Raw genomic sequence first — 23,601 nt, forward strand, 5'->3', positions numbered from 1 at the left:
GAAGGCCTCGGGTAAAGCTTACGCTGTCTCGTGGGGGTATGAAAAATACGCACGTTGTGGAGAGAAATTTTAAAACGTTACAGAGAGAAACTTTTCGAAGTTACAGAGAGAGATGTTTGAAAGTTCTCGTGGGGAGTAGTCATGCGCTCTCGGCGCGGCAAATTCGAAATTTAAAACGAAACATTAAAGTATTTCCCCACGAGACATAAAAATATTTCTCCACGAGACAAAATATATTTCCCCACGAGACAAAATATATTTCCCCACGGGACAAAATATATTTCCCCACGAGACAAAATATATTTCCCCACGAGACAAAATATATTTCCCCACGAGACAAAATATATTTCCCCACGAAACAAAATATATTTCCCCACGAGACAAAAAAATATTTCTCCACGAGACAAAATATATTTCTCCACGAGACAAAAAATATTTCTCCACGAGACAAAATATATTTCCCCACGAGACAAAATATATTTCCCCACGAGACAAAATATATTTCCCCACGAAACAAAATATATTTCCCCACGAGACAAAAAAATATTTCTCCACGAGACAAAATATATTTCTCCACGAGACAAAATATATTTCCCCACGAGACAAAATATATTTCCCCACGAGACAAAAAAATATTTCTCCACGAGACAAAAAATATTTCTCCACGAGACAAAATATATTTCCCCACGAGACAAAATATATTTCTCCACGAGACCAAATATATTTCTCCACGAGACAATAAAACATCTCCCCACGAGACAAAGACATCTCCCCACGAGACTAAAACATCTCCCCACGAGACTAAAACATCTCCCCACGAAACTAAAACATCTCCCCACGAGACTAAGACATCTCCCCACGAGACTAAAACATCTCCCCACGAGACTTCGACATCTCCCCACAAGACTAAAACATCTCCCCACAAGACTAAAACATCTCCCCACGAGACTAAGACATCTCCCCACGAGAGAAAAGCATATCTCCACCAGACGGTTTATAATTTTGTCCCGTTTGGCGTGCCATAGAGGAACAAACAAACTGGAACTAACCAAATTTATAATTATAAGGGGTGTCAAAATATTTACACCCCAAAATGGGAGCCTCCTCGTTGCTAAAGGTTGAAAGTCTGAGTCAGAGGTACCGTTAACGAAAAATTGCGCCTTTTGCGAAGTTTTGCCGCGTCATTTCTGAACTTGCGCGTTTAATGTGGTGTGCTTCACAGTCTTCACTCGCTAGTTGTCTAACAATATTACTTAATTTGGAGTTATGGATTCATCATCAGATGATGATTATCAAATACTCAGTCGGGAATCTAAATATGATATTAAAATCAAGAAAATAGTCGCAGAAACCATTGAAAAAATTATGTCCAACCAAAGAAATTCAAATGTTTTGGAAAATTTCGATATGGAAGTAGTGAGATCGGGCACCGCTGGTTCGTCTTGTAGTAAACCTGTAAAAAAAAGCTATTCGAACTTGAAACAAAGCAGGCATACTATTTTTAAACCTAATTCTACAATCCCGAAAATTCTAAATTTTCCGAAGTATAACAGTGGTTTCGCTCAAGCATCTCGATTGATCACGAAGAAAACCAAAAAGTAACTAATGTTTTGACAATTATGATATTTATTTTTGTATATTAGATTTATTATAAGTCTTTTAACTAATTTTTTGGGATTTTTTAACAATAGGTACTTTTGTTTTTTATGTTTATTTTTGTTTGTTGGGTTTGTTATTTGTCAAGGATTACAGTAATGCACAAAGTTTTAACCGCAAGTTATTATTTAAAAAAATATGATCAATGTAAAATTGCTACTTGCTGGCAATTTTTACAACGGAAAATACGACATATTTCGAGATTTCTGTATGTGTTGGATGAGGTAGGACTGATGACGAAGACGATTCTTTAAATTACTAGATTTTAATACTTTTTGGATAAAGTAGGACTGATGACGAAAAAGAAAAAGGCTGAAATGAAAAGCAGTACTAACTTTTAAGGGTTGGGAATTTTCCCCGTATTTCAACGCTTTTTAGCCTTTTTTTAACTGTATTATGTCATATTATATGTCGTCTGTGTGATGTTGACTTATACAACGTCGAATGTATTCTAAGTATTGGCGCCTGACGGCGCCGCGCACTCACTTCGCTCGAGCGCTGGGGGCGCGCGGCGCCTCTCCAACCCCATACTAAAAAAAGCTATGGGCCATCTATAACGCAACCTAGAGGACAGCACCAAGCCTGACGCACCAAGTATCGTCAACCCGATATTAATCCAACCTAATAATATAAATAACCTAACCTATTATCCCCGCCAAAACCCCTAAAATGCATTGAAATACGGCGAAAATACCTGAAATAAAAAAAAGTTAGTTTGTTTTGCATTTCCACATTTTCTTTTTCGTCATCAGCGCCCCGTTATCCAGAACGCATTAAAATCTAGGGTTTTTTGAATCGTCCTAGGGAAAATTCACTGCAAAAGGCCAATGTTTAAAAATGCATATCTTTGTTAATATTCATTTTCGCCAAAATAAAAATGAAAATGAAAGTAATCCCTCTTGCCCTCTATCCAAAAAAATATATAAAAAAATCGGGTGGGGGGCAGCTATTCTACACTGAACCCAAAATTGCTGGCAAATAACAATTTTATATTTATCATATCTTTCTAAATAATAAATTGCGGTTAAAACCTTTCGCATAACTGTAATCCTTGACAAATAATAAACCAAAAACAATAACAAAACCAAAAAAGCCGTAAACACATTTTCGGTTTGCACACGTTTTAAAAATTTAGTAATATCTTGTCGTTAAATCTAATTCGTCATCAGTCCTACCTCATCCAACTCGTACAAAAATCTCGAAATATGTCGTATTTTCCTAGGTAAAAATTGCTGGCAAGTAAAAATTTTAAATTTATCATAACTTTCTAAATAATACATTGCGGTTAAAACTTTTTGCATTATTGTAATCCTTGACAAATAATACATCTAAAAACATAAACAAAACCCAAAAAAAAAAACAAAAGTACCTATTGTTAAAAATAGCCAATTTTTTTTGTAATGAAACGGGTACAAATTAATATTACTTTCGAAATTGGAATTCATTTGCGCTGAATTTTATTATTATTATTATTATTGTTAATTTTACCTCGAATTTTACTGATGTCAATAAATAATACATATGCGTTACATCACCCCTGATCCACATAAGCAATAATACCAGAAGGTCATAATGTATCTCTTCCAATTCTGCTATACGCTTTTTCCCTTGATACATGGATCTGTGCTAGCTCAGGGGGCCTATTCTTGTCTCGGTTACGACATAACGATTCCGCCTTATCACTTCGCCATACCGACATTCGAGATAACGACATTCGCTTGGAACCTTATTCTTGTCCCCCTGTCGCTATCAGAAATGTCGTAAAAACGAAAATACCGCCAGGCGAGTTGTGACGTCAACATCCGGTGACGTGCCCCTCTAATCGTCCAATAAGAATCGCACTTATTTATTTCTGTCGGCTGCTGTAATATTTTTGCGTTTGTTTACGTTTTCCCAGTTGTCATTTTTGTTCTTCGTTGGTAGTTTTTTTTTAAAAAACATTGAGTCGCGCCACAAAATTCTGCGGAAATCTTAAGGTTTTCATTTTAGAATACATGGAGGCTACTGAACGTTTCGTTAGCCGTAAGTTTGATGCAAACTGTACAAACGAGGCGTACAGTACACCGCGATGTGCATTAGTCTTGTCCAAAGGCTTAATGCTTGTGGTGGACCGTACTGGAGGTGCAGTAATTTTTTTGGAATAGAAATACTGTTACTTCTATTACTTATGCATAAATATTCCAGAGTTTGGCTGACTGGAACTTCCCAAACTAGAACTAAGACAACTGAGGAAGGTCGAGTAAATGCTGGGCAGCTCTCGTTTATTGAGCGGCCTAGGGGGTACATTTGGCCACTACGAAGTACCAGAAGCTGGTTTTGGGGTAAGTATTCTTTCATGAATACATTTCATGCTAACATTTCTTGATTTTAACAACAGATAATTGAAGAAAATGGATGCGGCATTGGCTACTTTAGATCAAAGTCCCGCAGCTTCTTCAACAATGGCTCCTCCATATTCAGTCACTATCGCCCATTCTTCTCCCACTGGCTCCCATTCCCGCAGATCTCCAAGATTTAATCATAGTTCACCAATAGCGTCTGTGAGTTCTAACAATGAATATAAAGCCCCAGGAATGGAAGGTGTAGCTCCGTCTAGTGGAACTTTTGCGCCTCTCGTTTTCAAAGAGACCTGGTTGCGGTAACTGTTTCCAGTTACTCTGATTTGCTTTGCCGGAAGTTTCTAGCTCAGCCAAAACACGCGGCCAATAATATCAATCCTTCCATTCCTGGGGCTTTATATTCTTTGTTTCTAATCACTCCCAAGGTAAAAATATTTCTCCAGCTGCACGAGGTAAGTAGAAAATCATTTACTTTAAAAATATTTAAAATTTGGAAAAGATAATTTGGCTTAAACCGTTTAAAGGTCACAACCAACAAAGGCAACAGGGCCATATGCGAGGGCTCAACAATTTCTTGAGAAAATAAATTCAAATCTTGATAAGCAAACTAAGATAACAGAAGATCAGTTGGAAACTTGGTGCCATATAGATAGTTATCAAAGGAGAATTTGTATTGTAAAAACTATTTGAGTTTCATATGCTTAGTTTTAAAACAAAGTAAGTGAAAAATTCAATTTTTTTATTTTGAAGAATCTTTTACAATTTCACTAATAAAGTTTTGAAAAGAAAATTAGTTGTTTTTCTGTTACCTATACACCCTCATACTTACCTTTATATTGAGAAGTTAATACTCAAAACTTACCTTAGGAATGATCTCTAGAGTTCTTGGTTGCTAGGTAACTTTTTTCAAAGATATCTTGAAACCATTGATGCCTTGTATATGTGGGCATCATGAGTACGCCCAGGAAACTTGGCTTTGACATTCAAAATTACCAAATCACAATCGCAAACCTATAAAAACTATGTAAATTTTTGAATGTACATGTATATTATTTATATATATAAATAAAGCTTACCAATTGCACGTTTAAGGAATGGTATCCTTTCCTGTTAATGTACAAATGTTCACGATAATTTGAATCTCGTGAATTTGGAGCAACATTTGCAATGTGCGTACAATCTATTGCAGCAATGGCCCCCGGGAAATCTGGTCTTCTCCATAAATCTATACGCATTGTTAAATTAATATTTATCTGCTATGAGAAGATTTGATAATTACCTCAACTTTGTGGCTTCCCTTTACTCAGTGGAAATTTTATCCATTTTGGCATTAAAATGCTATTTATTGCATCGGTTTCTTGATGCAGACAGCGACTGACCGTGGCCTGACTGACATCAAGAAACAAATCCTTGCCAACTAGCTGCTTTCTGGTAAGCACAAAATCGAACAGCCACTAACGCCTAATGAACCACATAATTATTAAAACGCTAATAATTACGAAATTTAATTCTTAAATTCATGGCTCACCTTTGAATCTACAGGGAGAACTGTAACTCTTACGTTAGACGCGTTTGACTCTAACGTCGCTTTTAGATGCTCACAAATCTCTATTACTAAATACTTATCTAGGTGAAATAAACTTCTAAACTAATTTTCCGAAAGTTCAAAAGCTTTTGATCTATCTCTTAGAACTCTCTCCCACCCCAAACTCTTCGTTTCTTCCATTTCTGACAGACGCCAAAACTCAAAACATGCGAGCTGTAAAGCAGCCATTTTGAAAATACCGCGATTCGAAGCGAAAAATGACGTCATAACGACAAAGAAACGCGATTCCGACATCCCCAGCCCTGTCGTTATAATTCGCTGGCGATACGGCGATGTCGAAGTGAGTTTTGGAGACAAGAATACGGTTTTCGCCGGTCAATGTCGTTATGGCGATATTTTATCGATTCCGCCATAACGACATGCGTATCGCCAAGACAAGAATAGGCCCCCTGGTAGGATTTCCGAAATCCTCCTAGGTCATAGTTAGGTCTTATATGAACCACTGGCGACGAAATTTTTAATTATAATTGACGGTTATGGAAATGATAGAGAACTTCAACGAGCGTACCAGCGTTGTTCCACTGATGTTGGTAGTTCATACAAATTTTAAATTTTAATACTAATTTTAGCTGATTCCATTTCGCGTTACAAAAATAAATCAGTTGGAGTTCAGGATACTAATGACAATTATGCTATAGCTACATTATTTAAAAAATATATATATTTAAACAATATTTTCTTATTTAGAAGTACTTGCTCTACAATGACTGGAAGAAGAAAAATCAGGGTGCTTCTAGTTTCGGACTCGAAGTTATATTGCTTCTGGGACCCAGTGCTGAGAAAGTGCCCAGGGGTGAGACTAGAAAATATTTGCAAAAAAATGGCAACATAATCAACTGGCTGATTTTCGAAAAAGACTGGTCTGCAGTTGAAATTTTTAAACATCTTAGAAATAATTTTCGAGTAATTTCTTCAACTGAAATAAGGTAAAACGATTTTTTTAAAGCAATAAAATCAAATTCATTGTGTAACTAATATCAGAAGTACAGCCTTTTTCAAAGGTTTTGGCCGTTGGGGATTTTGCAGTAAAAACCGATTAATTCAAAAACCGTTACTCGCAAAAGAAACGAAATTCGAGAATATTAATAAGGGTATCGTTGTTCATCAATTTGAGCGGTTTGCGTGTTACAAATTAAAGCACGCGCCGAAATACACCCATTTTTCAAATATCAAACTTTCCAAAATATTGATTTTAGAAGAAAATTAATGTGATTTTCAGAATCAGCGGGGTCGATTTATTTTTTAAAAGTGTCACTGTAGTAGTGGTCGTATCTCCATTTTTTCACGAGAAATTCGCGCTCGATTGAATTTCAGATTTTGGGGATTGCCTACTTCGCTTACTATGAAAAATTGAACCGATAATAAAAACTTTCTACTTTAGAGTATTTATTAATGCCGTAATGGCTTTTAAAAAGCAGAGCCGAAACTCGAGTTAGGATGTGATAAACGTATTTTTTAGGCCACGGCGTTGGAACGATTGTAGACCATTGGACCGAAATCCCATTCGTCCGAATGTACCATTCAACCGAATTCCAATCGACCGAAAACCGCGTTTTGCGCAGTTTTCATTCAATATACCGTTAGTGATACATATTTATATATCGTAGGTTACGTGACGATAGTATATCTAATTTGGACTAAACTATGTCTTAAATATTTATTATTTCGTACCGACGTGTATTTTTAGACCTTTTTCCCTTGAAATTTGATATTTTCCGGGTTTAATTTTGGAAAATAACCTTGATAAGACCCGACGTGAAATAGTTGCCTACCATACCTAACCTAACTAACCCAACCCAACCCGAACTAACCTAACCCAACCCAACCCAACCCAACCTAACCTAACCCAACCTGAACTAACCTAAACTTACCTAACCCAACCTGAACTAACCTACCCGAAGTGAAAACGAACCAGATTTAAATTTCCCATTCAACTGAATCCCGCCATGTTGGGCTATAAACGAAAATACTTTTCGGTTCAATGGGATTCGGTCGAACGGGATTCGGTTCAATGGTATACAAACCGTTGGAACACGTATATCCCTTACAGCTTGTTTTTGTTATCATTGCTGTGACGAATATATAAAAACTAATGTGGACCCCCAACCAAATATTAAAAGGGCAACATTAAAACTTAAACAATAGTTTGTTTTTTACAATAGGCCTTTATTAAAAGGTGGGTAAAAATGGCGACCCTCCCAGCAAAATTTGAATTAATGTGAAAGACCAATAAGAAACTGCTGTTTCGTTACACGACGTCCGAAACGCAGACGATTTTTAACCGAAAACACGAAACTACGCAAGACAGGAAATTCGTTTTCATATAAATTCAAATATTGCTGCGAGGGTCGACATTTTTACCCACCTTTTAATAATGGCCGCTTTTGAAAAATAATTGTTGAGAAACAGCGCGAATGTCAAACCTTATAACCTCTGAGGCTTTCCCGAATAGTTAGTGTTAAACCAAATCAATATTACTCAGAACTGCAAATCGAGAGATATAAGTCTATTCAGCTACATACAGGGTCTTTTTTTTTGCTCGGAAAAGTGTTTTTTTTCAAAAACTATTTATAGTACCGATTTCAAATTTGGAAGGTCAATTCTCTATACCGGGGGACATCAGTTTGAGAAATTTGAGCGTTTTCGGTAATGTTTTTCACCAATTTTGAAAAATTATTTTTCGACCACTAGGTGCGAGATAAAAAATTTCTATTATAAAGTTGTAGGCCGTCATCGAAAACCCTTAAAAATTGTTCACTCGACGAAAAACAATTTATTTATCAGTGAAAATTCGAGCTTGAAAAATTTACAAGTTGGTGAAGCCAAATTACGATTGTTTGAAACGATAATTGAAACCGAATTACCTAATCCAGTTGAAACTTTGGTTAAAAAAACGACCGGATTTAAAAAACACGAGGCTATAGGTCAATCCTAAACATGCATTGGGTGTTTGATAATATTTCGAACAATGCCTCGTTATTCAGTAGCTGAGCGTACCGAGATAGTTGCCATTTACTATGGAGAAGCAGCGCAAAACCTTAGAAGAGTGACTGAAATCTTCGCAGAAAGACATCCAAATGGAGCACCATCTGTAAATACAGTAAGACGAGCAATTCACGATTTCAATCAATTTGGTAACTTGCAACCTAGGTTTCGCGGATTGGGTCAACCGGATTTAGACTTCGAGAACAATGTACTCGCGTACTTTGTGGCATATCCTCGTCACAGTTACGCTAACGCCGCTGCTGATTTGGGTTGTTCTGCAAATCGTGTGTGGAAAATGCTTCGTAAGAATCGCTATCACCCATACAGAGCTACGCTCCACCAAGGACTAATTGACGGAGACCATCAAAGACGTTATGAATTTAGCAACTGGTTACTAAATGCTGTCCAAGAAGATAGACAATTTTTGCGCCATGTTTTGTTCTCCGACGAAGCGTCATTTTCTAGAGATGGGCCCTTTAATCATCAAAACAGCCATCTTTGGTCTGACATCAACCCACATTGGGGTTTTGAATATCATCACCAGGTTCAATTTGAACGGGTCAATGTTTGGGTTGGACTTGTTGGAAACCGTTTGATTGGTCCCTTTTTCCTGCCGACGAACCTCAACGGCCAAAGGTATTTACATTTTCTACAGAACGAACTGAGTGACGCAATCGACGACCTTCCATTGGCTGAAAGACGTCAGTTGTGGTTTCATCAAGATGGCGCCCCTCCGCATTTTTCCCGGCAAGTAACTGAGCACCTCAACAACGAGTTTCCTGAAAGGTGGATAGGGAGAAATGGTCCAGTGCATTGGCCAGCAAGGTCACCTGACCTAACACCGCTGGATTATTTTCTCTGGGGATTCGTTAAAGCAAAGGTATACGCCACGCCCATTGAAACTAGGGAGGAACTCATTAGACGAATAATCAGTGCTTGCCGAGACGTCACACCAGAAATGGTAGAGAAAGCGTTGAGAACTTAATTGTCCGCGCACAAACCTGTGTTGCAGCCAATGGTGATATTATTGAAAATGTTTTGTAAAAATTTATGTGAATAAAATATCTGCATTTAAAAACCAAACGTGTACATTTTTTCAAGTGTGAAAACTCTACTACGTTTGTATTAGACTTGTTCCCTTTTCAATTATCGTTTCAAACAATCGTAATTTGGCTTCACCAACTTGTAAATTTTTCAAGCTCGAATTTTCACTGATAAATAAGTTGTTTTTCGTCGAGTGAACAATTTTTAAGGGTTTTCGATGACGGCCTACAACTTTATAATAGAAATTTTTTATCTCGCACCTAGTGGTCGAAAAATAATTTTTCAAAATTGGTTAAAAACATTACCGAAAACGCTCAAATTTCTCAAACTGATGTCCCCCGGTATAGAGAATTGACCTTCCAAATTTGAAATCGGTACTATAAATAGTTTTTGAAAAAAAAACACTTTTCCGAGCAAAAAAAAAGACCCTGTATATTTTTTATTTCAAAGGACATCGCACTTCTTCTATGGGATTTGGCTTTCGACAGATTTTTTTCAAATTGAAACATGTTGTTAAGCTTGATCAAAGGAGCAAAATTGTCCATTGCCATTTTTCCCTAGCTCCTATAGTTGGTCCTGTATCAGCGGTCAAAAGTGGACAAAACTTAGCATAGTCTATTTGTAAAAATAATTCCCGGCCCATAGGTTAGGCCTCTACGTTCGCCCGTCGCTAGTCCAGGCTTACTATCAAAAGAGTTTTCTTGCCAAGATTTTTACACCTCTACTTCATTATTATTTCTTTTCTCGCAACTTATTATTCGATGAATTTTCGTACGTGGAATTATTTGATATTGAATATTTTATGAGCAATAATAAAATAAAATAAAACATAACATAAAAGAAATACTTCGGAAATCAGAATATATATGATTAACCGTTTCGTTGAATCCCACATTCAACACTCGCTGATAGGATAGAAACAGTCACTCCACAACAGATCAAACACTTATTATCGATACAGTCACATAGTCAGTCATAGTCACGGTCACACGACAGTTAAAACTCAATATTTAACTATTTATTTACTGTGTTCGTTCATCTTGCGATCAGAACGAAACCAAATCTGACGCTCTGTTTTGGGTAGCACCCCGAATCTTGGCAAGAAAACTCTATTCACAGTAAGTCCGGACTAGCGACGCTGAAACGTAGAGCGCTAACCGATGGCCCGTGCACGGCCCACTGCGCATGCGCTCGCGTTCTCTCGCCCGCTCAAAGAATTTCAAATCCATGTATTGGCGCGAATCAAAAGTTTAGCGATAAGTGTCATCGTCGTCCGCCGGGAGCGCTTCGTCCCAACCCTAAAAACGCGTCTTTTTACAACCGATTTAACATCATACTCTGGGAAACTCAACAACTGATGAGTACGTGCTGCTAAAAAGTACCTAAATATTCTTAAAGCTAATTTTTTTCATTTTTATTTTGTAATTGAAAGTTATGTTTCCATTTATAACTTAAAAAATTAGTTTATAATTCAGTTTTTTTCAAATTGTTTAGCAAGAAAGTTAACCCTAGTTAGTTTTATTTACAACTTTTACCTTGTCTTGTAGCCATTTTTCCATACATATAACCAGAAATACATGAATTTCTGATATAACTATATAATTTTCATTATCTTCTAAAGAAAATAAAATGTTTATTTAGGGGGAATTTGTTCATTTTTATTATAAACATGTTCTAAGATTTACATTGTTTGAAACCCTTTTAAGAATAAGTTCCAACATATATTTATATGGTTTCGAATTTCATTTATCAATAAGTCAATGGATTCACTAGATTATACAAACTATTGAAACGTAATAATACAGTTTACAGGTAATTAGAAATTAAATAATTTTTATTCAACAATTTAGTTACCCTTACTTAACTAGATTAAAATGCTTTTGCGTTCCTTATTGCAAATCTAAAAAAGTGATGAAATTCTGTGAGAAAGATGGCTGAAAATCATATCACATCACGTGATAATTACAAAATAAATGACACATCAGCATCAAGTGTAGTATGCAGTTTACACTTTAGTGACACAGATAAAGGTACAGAATTCATCTTTAACAGACAATTGTGGGGCTTGACATTTTCAAAGAACCTGTAAACAATTTGGTTATAAATGCACTAGCGTCTCTAGACCCTTGGGGTGGGATATACTGACCTGAAATTAAAAATTAGTAGTCCCTCAAAAATATAAATAATGTTTAGTCATTTTCTTGCCTCTTAAAATCAAGTAACCAAATTTAAACAAATATTAGATTTATTGATTAAACGAATCAAATTTCGAATTGGGATTTACTACTCTCCGCTCCTTGATTTAATTTAACTATCAGACAGAGGTGGTTTAAAATATCCAAAGCAGAAGTTTGTTTGATTATCTCAATTGTTTTGACCTTCATAGAGGGAGCGATTCCATATTTACGAGAAACTCCTGGAATTTGTAACAATTTGCCGAAGCTTTCTAAATGTCCTCTTTTACAGTGTAATTGCAATGACACTCATGCTTCAACTTCTGCAAAATTTATCTGTGACAAAATAATTCCACCTTTAGTTGATAATATAACACGGTTAAATTTCAGCTTGTTACGAGAAACTTAAAGAACTTAGTTTTAAGCCTCAAACGATAAAGTTTCTCCAAATGTGAAACGTCCAATACAACATTTACGGCAGTCATTCCTGGAAACAGATAAATAATAACTTTGTTTAAACTTCTCCATCTTATGGATTGTAAATATTTAAATAATAACTTACTTTCCATTTCCCAGTTATTAAAATATTTGCTATTGGCTTAGCTACAAGCGTTAATTGTGATTATCCAAGCAGTCTTTTTCATCGACGTGTTGTCAACTGTAACAGCTGACTCAGTAGCGAGAGCATCTGACATCTGGTGATTTTAAAATATTATTTTCGGCGGGAAAAACAAACGTAAAAATTTTGAAAAAGTTATTAAAACGTATAAAAAGAGTTGATTTACCTTTCATTTCCTTGAAAATGCCTATTAATTCTTAATCTTTTTCATAATAAATCAAAAAACAACATATCTCCGTAGGATTCAATGTTAAAGAGGGGTCAGATTATAGCGCTCCAGCCTACGTAGCGGCCACAAATGGCATTCTCTATTTTGGGCTGATTGAGCGGGCCGCTATGGGGCGAGAGAACGCGAGCGCATGCGCAGTAGGCCGTGGCCCGTGACTTCTTTTAAGAAATAGACTATACTAAGTTTTGTCCACTTTTGACCGCTGATACTGGACCAACTATAGGAGCTAGGGAAAAATGGCAATGGACAATTTTACTCCTTTGATCAAGCTTAACAACATGTTTAAATTTGAAAAAAATCTGCCGAAAGCCAAATCCCATAGAAGAAGTGCGATGTCCTTTAAAATAAATCGTTAATGGCGGAAAGTAATTTTTTGTAAGATCATATTTTAAATCAAAAATATATGTAGCTGAATAGACTCTTATATATCTCGATTTGCAGTTCTGGGTAATATTGATTTGGCTTAACATCAACTAATCGGGAAAGCCTCCAAGGTAAAAAAAATTGACGTTTTAATGTTGTCTTTTTTTGGTTTGGAGTCTACATTTGTTTTTATATATCCGTCACATCAATGATAGCAGAACAATCTGTAAGGAATATGCGTGTTTCAACGCGGTGGCCTAAAAAACACGTTAATCGCATCCTAACTCGAGTCGCGGCTCTGCCTCTTAAAAAAAATTACTGTGTTTTAGAGGTGGTCAATATATGATATGTTACGACAAATAAAAAATGAACGGCATTTTTAAATACCCTACAGTAGAAAGCTTTTATATACGGTTCAATTTTTCATGGTAAGTGAAGTAGGCAATCCCCAAAAAATGATTTTCAATCACGAGTGAATTTGTCGTTAAATAATGGAGATACGACCATTACAGTGACACTTTCTAACTAGTGTTGTAAGTCGGAAAATATTCCGCGGAAAATTTTCCGAAAAAAATAAAAAAAAGTTTTCATTCCATGATTAGTCTAAAATATTGTTTGCAAATTGAAATAAAACGGTATTTTCGCCTCATTTTTTCGAATCTGAAAGTAAAACTAAACCTATAGACTAGTTTAAACTGATTAACAATGTAACGCTATTAATGTTTTGTAGTATGTTTACTGATATTAGACATTTTATATCGATAAAAAGTTAAAAACATTAAACACCCTTAAAAGGTAATTTATGTTTCATATTTTTATTTTTCCGATTTGCGGAAAATTTTCCGGAAACTTTTCCGCATTTTATTTTTCCAGAAAATTAACATCCCTATTTCTAACCATAAATCGACCCCGCTGATTCTAAAAATCACATTAATTTTCTTCTAAAATCAATATTTTGGAAAGTTTAATATTTTAAAAATGGGCGTATTTCGGCGCGTGGCGCCATCTAAGAGCAGAGATCGGGACTAATTGGTATATCTACGATGTTGAAATAATAGATATAGCTACGAGCTTTTATTGTTTATTTTACAATTGATATAGTAAATATTAATTAAAATCAACCGTTATCGAAGGAAATAATGGTCAATATTTGACAGAGAGACTATTTGAAATAGCGAGGCGGTGACATGGTTGCCAGGGAATAAAATTCAAAATTTTCATCTTGAGCGCGAACCAAAATACCACAAATGCACTACTTCGCACGTAATGTGCTATCCTTATTGTTTAGAAATATCATGTGATCACTAGCTCTTAAAAAGGGTATCAAGCATGGTGGAAGGTAAAATCTGAAGGCAGTGATATACATTCTCCCCCTATTTACTTTTGGTTTCGGTAACGGTGGGGGGTTTCGGGGCCGTTCCTATTTGAAAGTCCCGTGGCTCTCTCGGCGTATGTTACTCCCGTGGCCTTTATGCATCAGCCATTGGATACAGGGGGTTTAAAGGGGTACAGGGGGTTTGGTACGACTGCGAGTTTGAAAAGGGTTCCACTGAATTTCTCGCATTGGAAAGGGGGAGGGGAGTACTACGGAAATTCTCACATGGAGAAAAGGGGGAGAGGGTACCACGGTAATTATCACATGGGAAAAGCGGAGAGGGGGTACCACGGTAATTATCACATGGGCAAAAGGGGGAGGGTAACCCCGGTAATTACCACATGGGAAAAAGGGGGAGGAAGGGCCTTACTGGGGTGGTTCTACTATGGGGAAAAGGGTACCACGGTAAAATTATCACATGGGGAAAAAGGGGGAAGTGGGTACCACGGTAATTATAACATGAGAAAAAAGGGGAGGAACGGTAATTATCACATGGGAAAATGGGGAGTACCCCGGTAATTATGACATGGGAAAATGGGGAGTACCACGGTAATTATCACATGGGGAAAAGGGGGAGGTGGGTACCACGGTAATTATAACATGGGGAAAAAGGGGAGGTAGGGCCTTACTGGGGTGGTTCTACTTTGGAGAAAAGGGTACCATGGAAATTATCGCATGGGGAAAGAGGGAGGGGGCCTTACGGGGGGAGGTCGACTATGGGCTTAAGGGTACCATGGAAATTATCGCATGGGAAAAGAGGGAGGGGGCCTTACGGGGGGAGGTCGACTATGGGCTTAAGGGTACCATGGAAATTATCGCATGGGAAAAAAGGGAGTGGGTCTTACTGCGGTGGTTCAACTATGGGGTAAAGGGTGGCACGGAAACTCTCGCATGGGTAAAAGGGGTACGGTGCCTTACTGGGGGGTTGGGTTGTGACGAGAGAGAAAGGCAAGTTTTAAGTTATTTTCGCAGGGGGAAAATTAAGGGTAACACACAACTAGCTGAGGGCCCGCCTGTAAGGCGGGCTTCTCGGCTAGTCTATATTTTAAAAACCACTTCGTCGTCGTCGATCGAGCTTTTGGTTAGTCAGTATGGAAGGCGAAGGCGGGGCCCCCGGCGTAGAGAAAGCGACCCGCGGACAGAGGGAAGTCGGGGCTCAAGGACGAGCGTAGTTTTTTGTTCTTCATGAGGGGGGAGCAAATCTGCCATTGGATACAGGGGTACAGGGTTTTTTTTCGTTATTTTCGCGGCGGGAAAAGGGTAACACGGTAATTCTCGCATGGGAAAAAGCGGGAGGGGTGTTTTACTGGTGGGGTTGGGTTATGACGAGAGAGTAAGGCCAGTTTTAAGTTATTTTCGCAGGGGGAAAAGGGTAACACGGTAATTCTCGCATGCAGTGGCGTAAATAGAGCCCCCGCAGACCCCACGGCGCGGGGGGCCCCAAACGGTTATGATTAAAATCGGTGCTATTTAAAAGGGCCCCGAGTCGTTTTACGCGGGGGGCCCACGGAGTTCCTAGTTACGTCACTGCTCGCATGGGAAAAAGCGGGAGGGGGTGTTACTGGGGTGGATTTACTATGGGGAAAAGGTACCACGGAAATTATCGCATGGGAAAAATGGGTAGGGGTGCTTTACTGGTGGGGTTTGGGACAAGTGTTTTTGAGTAATTTTTGTGGGGAAAAGGGTACCACGGTAATTCTCGCATGCGAAAAAGGGAAGGGGTGCCTTACTGGGGGGTTAGTTTGTGACGAGAGAGAAAGGCAAGTTTTAAGTTATTATCGCAGGGGGAAAATTAAGGGTAACACGGTAATTCTCGCACGCGAAAAAGCGGGAGGGGGTGTTACTGGGGTGGATTGACTATGGGGAAAAGGTAAAAAGGAAATTATCGCATGGGAAAAAGGGGGGGGGGGCTTGCTACCCCGGGATGGTTCTACTATAGATTTTTGGGACGAGAAAGATATGAGTTTACCACGGAAATTATCGCATGCGAAAAGGGGGGTTCCACTATATATTTTTGGGACGAGAAAGATACGAGTTTTTGACCGTCACTACAAATAACTTTATATGACTAATTAATGCATCTCGAAACACACAACAAGCTGAGGGCCTGCCCTTAGAGCGGGTTTCGCGGCTAGTTTTCCAATACGAACGGCGACAAAATGTCACTTAAAATTTAGGAATTTCTTAAAATTACGTTGTAAAAGGCTCTTCTCCCTTCTCATATGCTAATTGGTATATGAGAAGGGAGAAGATCCTTTTACAGGGGTACCGCCATTGTTTGTAAATATTTTAGAATCTACTTGTTACTAGATGGCGCCATTAGTTCACAATCAGAAATATCAAAAATTATAAAACCCGCGAAAGTCTAATTTAAATTGTGGTTATTTAAAAGCTGAAATTTTGTATAACTATTTTTTATAAAATATTTTATATAAACTTTCAGCTTGAAATAGCACTTAAATTATTATAATTATATAATAAATATAATATTTTTTTTAATTTAGCGCAAAAATATCCACGCTGGCGTCATCTAGTGTAGAAATACGAAATTAAAATTTTATACTCGATGGCGGTTTCTAAATGTTTGTTTTCCTGTATGTAATATACGAATTGGTTTATAAATGTTCAAAAAGATTAAAAGTCTATAGGGGGTTTGATTTTGATGTACATGTAAACCTATGTTTGAGACGTACAGGCGTTTTAGGGGTTTCAATTGGTATACAAAGCCGTGAAATGGAGGAAGGAACAATTGCCAGAGCCCGCGGCAGTAAAGGGAGGAATAATTAATGGCAATTTTTTGGGTATAGAGTAGAGAGCTGCAACGGAACGGAATCGGAGCAAATTTATAAGAAAGTAGAGGAACGGAATGGAATTGGAGCAAATTTCCGAAAATTTGTTGTATCAGAACGGAATCGGAGCAAAATTCCGAAAAATCGTTGTAACGGAACGGGATCGGAGCAAATTTTTCCAAAAAATCATTTTAACGGAACGGGATCGGAGTAAAATTTTCAAAAACCTTTGTAATGGAACGGGATCGAAGCAAAATATATTGATGCATGTACACTGTTTTCATTTCTCTCTTGGCTGCTGATTGGGTCTCCCACTTCTCCAGACAGTGAGATCATAATCCCCCTTCTTCACCGGCTCGTGGGAAACATAACTGCAACTGAAGCATTTTTCTCTACGACTATGTTGCGTACATCAATGCGCAGAATCGCAAAAGGTACAAAGGCCGTTTAGCGAAAAGGGGGAATAAATTGGCGGGGTGACCCGGCTTGCGGTAAAGTTTTAGTTTTACATTCAATTCAATATAAATAATAATTGTTTTTGTAAATTTCTGTATTCAAGAAAATAGAATAATTTTTCCTCATTTTTCAAGACTATAGACTCTTAAACGCGCCTTCTTAATCGACCGCCATTACCTTACAGTCTACGGGGAGGGTGATGAGAAAACCGGTTTTAGGGGATGAAATTTCTGCGGTAGGGGGCTGGCTCGTTGGTTGTCTGTACGATAATGGCGGCGCCCAGTAAACGTTTTTAAAAAGAGTGTATACTGAGGGAAAGCAAAATATAAAACAGGAGCGGTAACTGAGCATTAAGTAATATAGACGATTAATGAAACGGAGCGGAACACGAACGGAAATAATATCGGAGAAACAAACGGAGCGGAAACGGACGGAAAATATTGACGATAAATGAAACGGAGCGGAAACGGACTAAAATGATAGGCGACAAACAAAACGGAGCGGAAACGGACGGAAATATTGGGCTAGAAATAAACCGGAGCGGAAACGGACGGCAATATTGGACGAGAAACAAAGCGGACCGGAAACGGAGGGAAATAAAGGACGATAAAAAAAGCGTACTGGAAACGGACGGAATTAATAGGCGATAAACTAAACAGACCGGAAACGGACGGAAACAACGGACGAGAAACCAAGCGGACTGGAAACGTATATATGTACCATAACGGGAAACAAAACGGAGCGGAAACGGTATGGTATTTTCGCTGCTCTGCAGCTCTCTAGTATAGAGTAGTTTCAGTTCGTAGCTTTAACCTTATAATCGAAATCACTGTTACCTGGGTACACTACCAAAGGCAGGGATTTTTATTCGTCCTCCGGATATATAATCCCCCAAAGAAAGCGATTGCTCTTTAGAAATGTTTGCTGAGAGTAAAGTTTAATATATTGATTGACACCAAAATAAACTACAAACGTAAAAGAGCTTGTAAAATATTTACTATTCAAATAAATAATTTTTTTTACCTTAAATTCAAATTTAACGTAACACGGTGACCTCACTATCTCGACCATTGTCATTGGTCGTAACAACGGTTTCTTCGCTAAAAAGGACATGGCAACACAGTTTTAAAATAATAAATAACCAAAGACTAGCGATTGGACAGAAAACTTTTTATTTTTCTATGTAAATTAACACGTTCATTTTCCTGTACGAGCTAGAGTGCAAAGTCCGTAAGTTCGTTGTTGCGTGGGTGCGATTATTTATAAGTAGCACGGCTAAAACCACTATGGACGATTAACGCCATCTACTGATCAGAGACCAACACACGAAAGTAATTAGAACATAATTTTGGGGTATTGTACTAGGAGATGTCGTTACAATTTTGAAATGGTACCTGCGCGTTTTTGAGAAAAACCTCTACCAACATAACCGAAAAAGGGTTTTTTCACTTTTCTTTCGATGGCGGAAACAGATTGGACAGTGGAATTTTTTTGGAAAATTTTAAAATTGACTAGCCCAATGGTAAGCTACAGTTTGTGATTAATGTTGTAGCGATATTCCGCCAGGGGGGCTAGTTTCGCCGCTAAAGGGCGTAGATAATAAAAATTTCTGTGCGTGAAATATGATTTTACATTGATTCATAATATTAAAAAATTATTTTAAAATATTCAATAGGGAATTTTAACCGTTTTTGGGGCGATTCGGAACATGGTGCGTCGAAATAACCACTTCTAAAGGTATGAATGGGTTTCTTAAGTTGCTACACAGTTATTTATATAGGGATACAATGGCTTTAATTGGGTTTCCAAGCTAGTTAATAATATTCTTCCAGTTAGGTAGTTTAAGTTTTGGTTATTTATATTTTTTAAGGATAGCCTAATAGTCCCTTATTATTCTTTTATAGTTTGACTTTTTTAATGAAGCTCCTTGTTTATTTTTTCATTTATGGTTACCAAAGCTCATGTAGAGGATCCTGTTTTTGCTTATCTAATTTTAGCAGGAGTTATGTTGAAGTTAGGGGGATACGGTCTATTTCGGGTATCCCTTCCCCTGTGAAAAATCTTCAAAAAATTAAAAAATTAAAAATGTGAAACCCAACCTAAATTAATTTGGGTAAATGCAACCAAATTGGGTTATTCATGGTCATTTGTGGTAAATTTGTTTTAATAAAGAAATAAATGACTTCGACTAAAGTTTATATACTACGAATAAAATTTGGTGAAGCAAATTAAATGGGTTAAACTATCCATCTTTATGATTTTGAGTTAGTTCGTAAAATTTTGATTGTTTTTTCAAGTGGATTTAACCTAGGAGCAACAACCACATCACCCCACACAAGGAGAACGCAACAAGTCAAAAGGCACGCGGTGTTTGGCGTACAAATTTCATTGGCTAGACTCCTTAGGACTTTAGCGCCTGCTGCAGTCGGAAGGATAAAGTTTTTAAATTGTCTTTCCCCCGTTCCGTAAAGGCTTGTCCAATGAAATTTGCACATAACCGAACGGTATAGCGTTTAAAGCTAGCTGCGTTCTCCTTGTGTGGGGTGGTGTGTTTGTTGCACCTAGGTTTAACCGTCAAATTCAAATGATATGGGATTAAACCGACAAATTTGGGCTAATAATTGGGTATATCTATCCCAAATGAATAAAATTAGTTTGGGTTAATTAAATTAAAATTGAATAAAATTTGGTTAAATAATTCAATTTAGATTAATTAAATTAAATTTGTGTTAAGTCATCGAATTTGGGTGATTTCAACCTAAATTTAAGTAAGTCCGAAAATTTAGATATATTCAAATGGTATTGGGTAAAACCATCAAATTTGTGTAAGAGCTTTTAAAAAAGGTCCCATAGGTCGATTCCGAAAATCAGTGGGCGAGAATTTCATTATTAATATGAGTTTAAGAATTTCTTAGGGGAAGTTAATTTCAACTTACAAAGGAGATTAAATTTTCTATTTCACCTACTGACTTTCGCAATCATTCTATTGATAATCTGAATTTTCATAGATCGACGAGTGGGGTGGCGGAGTGGTTAGCACTTTCGCCTCGCAGCAAGAGGAGCTGGGTTCGATCCCAGCTTGTGGCACTGGGTGAACACTCGGAACAACTCCTTCTGCGTAGAGTTTGCAAGTTCTCTCCCCACTGGTTTAAGGGGTTTTCCCCCGAGATCTTCGGTTTCCCCTTCCACAAAAACTTGTTGAGGCTAACGGTAATAGTTAGTGTAGGGAGCTGTTGGCTCGAACGCGTGACATGCAGGGCTTGCCACCACCCTCCTACGCATTGTAACCCGGCCACCTGAATTAAAAGGCTTTAAAAGTCGCTCGATGACTTAGGCCTAAGGTGGTGCCTTGGGTATTAGCATAGCTGATTATTATTATTAAAGGGACTGGAAAGTGACGATTCAAAAACGCCACTCAAAAAAATTCAGACATTTTTTCGTCTGAATACCCGCCAAAGTAGACCACCCGGCTTACCTCACTTTCCAGTCCCTTTAACATAAACTACGCAACATAACATAATTTTAAAAACATCAGTAAGAACTTTAAAACCGTGGTGGCTTTGGCACTTTCGAATATTGGAAAATATTGCAAAAATGAAACACTGAATAAAATATTTTAATGGTTTATAAAAAGACTCTTAATGTGGGGGAAGGTCATATCTTTCAGTAATTTATCGGTGTCTTTTGCATTATTAAAAAATATATATATTTTCTTAAAATTCTAAATTCACTTTTGCGGAATTTTTTTCTAATAATTTTGCCTCAAAACTGATTTATCTTTTATTTCGATTAATACAAATTAATGTTTCTATTTTAGGCTCGAGTTGCTCATCGGGGATAGAGTTAGCCGTACGAAACCAAATTTGGGCTCCGAAAATGATGCAGAAATAAATGGCCAGCTCCTTAATCGCCTCTGGAAACAAAAGCAAAAAACTCTTTACGTACGGCCGAGTAAAGAGCTCAGCATCTATGAAGACTCGGATGACACTCTTCCATTACCAAATGAAGACTATTTGAACGTAAGCGATGACACTGATACCGATTTACCGAGTCCAGGTTTGGATCTAAGTCCAACCAAACGAAGCAGGAAGCAAAAGATCAAAGAAACTGACGCTGAAGAGGCAATTGAGAGTAAGCCCTCATTTAAACAACAAAATACATTTGAAAACAACCATAGTAATAGCGACTGGTATGAAAATATCTTAAAAATATTATACAAGGAAGAAGACATGCCGCCTCCTTTACAAGATTTAGAAACCTATAACACTCCAAAACCTGAAATTAATGAACCAGAAGAAAAAAATATCCGAGATATTATATGCACATGAAAACCACAAATAGATATTACACGCACTACGCATTTCAACATAAGCAGAATTTGCCTTTTAGAATGCGCCTTTTTAACGTTCAGACGTAAAGATTTCAATCCTACTTATAAAATGGACGTTTGTTTTGTGGGTTCACCATGTCTAAAAGATTCAGAAGGGGCGATAGACGAAGGTGGTCCCACCAGAGAGTTTTTAAGACTCTTAGTTAAAGGCTGCATACGCAGTTACGTTTTCACAGGACCAGACCACTGTCGCTACTTGGTGTCCAATCCTGCAGCGTTCGACAGGAAGGCGTACTATTTTACCGGGCTTGCTATCGCAATGTCCATAGTCCACGGGGGCCCGGGCCCTTCTTGTATGTCGGAATTGACATTTCAGTCATTAGTAAAAATGGACTGTAGGGAATTACAGCTGTCCATTGACGACGTTGAAGAGGAGGAATACAAGAATAAAATAGTACGTTTACAGAAAAGCCAAGACATGGAAGAACTATACGGGGCAATTGACAACTTATCGGATTTAATGGCGTTCGCTGGTGCTAACCGACGTCGAATAAAAAGTCTTGACGACAAAAGGGTACTAATTAAGGACATCCTTCATTATTTGGTATTTGGTAGAGTCACGGAAGCACGCCTCAGACTAAAGGATGGACTTGAAACCCTCGGGGTATTACAACAAATGACGGAGAACCCCGAAGAATTTCGTCAGATATTTTGCCACTTCGACAGGTCATTAAAAGCAGTGGACTTCTTGGATCTTTTTTGCTACATAGATTTTGCGGAAGAGGAGAGCAATAAATACCGTGAACAATGTACCACTTACGCGTACTTCCGAGAGTACATTTTTCGTTGTGAATCGGACTCCGAGATTTCTATAACTGATTTCAATTCTTCAGAGGTTCAGAAACTGAGAACTACTATTCCTGAAGTATTAATTTTTTGTACTGGAGCTGACAGCATCCCGCCAATGGGTTTCGATTCAAAACCTACTATAGCCTTTTTGGATGATCAAGTTGCGTTCAAATATCCTAGAGCGAACACTTGCGCGCTAAAATTATTTCTTCCTACCGTCCATGAGTTATTCGAAGCTTTCGAAGTGCATATGGATGAAGGTATTAAAAATGCGTTAGAGTTTGGAATGCCTTAAAGCAATATTTTAATGAAAACGATTTTACCAAGGTTTGGAAAAATGTTTTTTTTATGATTTCTTGATATATATATTATAATTAATTTGGTCAAAAGCCCGTGTCCTGGAATGCTCAACGAGTGCATGACAGACGTTTTCACAGGGTTTTAGAAAATGTATTGCTTGTTTGTATTTTTGAAAAAGTCAACAGTACAACATATATAACTATTTCATGTATCCAATTATTAATTTGAAATAAAATGTTTTGAGTGCTAATCATTTAGTCCAACCATCAACACGCAACGTTCAGTGGCGAAGCTTGGTTTTTTGAGCCTCTTTACATAAACATTAAAAATAATTATTTAAACTAACGTTACAAATTTTTTAAGCGACCTTTCTCTCAAATTTAAGATAGTCCTGAAACCTATTTTACGGGACTGTGAGTAGAAAATAGTTATCTTAGTTAGTGTTCGTACGGGGTCAAAATAAAGTCGGGGTCGGGGTGGGTCTAAC

General features: G+C 37.5%; 1 protein-coding gene and 1 long non-coding RNA gene across 2 annotated transcripts; one reads left to right on the top strand and one right to left on the bottom strand.

Moving 5' to 3' along the window:
• Nucleotides 1-12,118: 12,118 nt before the first annotated feature.
• LOC149949209 (uncharacterized) lies at nucleotides 12,119-12,717 on the bottom strand. Its single transcript, XR_016479933.1, has 3 exons — nucleotides 12,590-12,717; nucleotides 12,367-12,499; nucleotides 12,119-12,291 (listed from the first exon to the last, which is right to left on the bottom strand). It is a non-coding gene; the product is annotated as an uncharacterized LOC149949209 (long non-coding RNA).
• A 9,357-nt stretch (nucleotides 12,718-22,074) lies between these two features.
• LOC149949210 (G2/M phase-specific E3 ubiquitin-protein ligase-like) lies at nucleotides 22,075-23,109 on the top strand. Its single transcript, XM_090169382.1, has one exon. It carries the CDS (start codon nucleotides 22,075-22,077, stop codon nucleotides 23,107-23,109), a length of 1,035 nt encoding a protein of 344 aa, XP_090025508.1.
• The last annotated feature ends 492 nt before the right edge of the window (nucleotides 23,110-23,601 follow it).

The sequence above is a fragment of the Leiobunum rupestre genome, chromosome 3 (genome assembly GCF_980474605.1).
Source record: "Leiobunum rupestre chromosome 3, qqLeiRupe1.1.hap1, whole genome shotgun sequence".
Classification (NCBI taxonomy): domain Eukaryota; kingdom Metazoa; phylum Arthropoda; class Arachnida; order Opiliones; family Sclerosomatidae; genus Leiobunum; species Leiobunum rupestre.

Bases quoted from the DNA above. Each gene is read 5' to 3' on its own strand.
- LOC149949210 (XM_090169382.1), top strand. From the start codon at position 22,075: ATGGACGTTTGTTTTGTGGGTTCACCATGTCTAAAAGATTCAGAAGGG.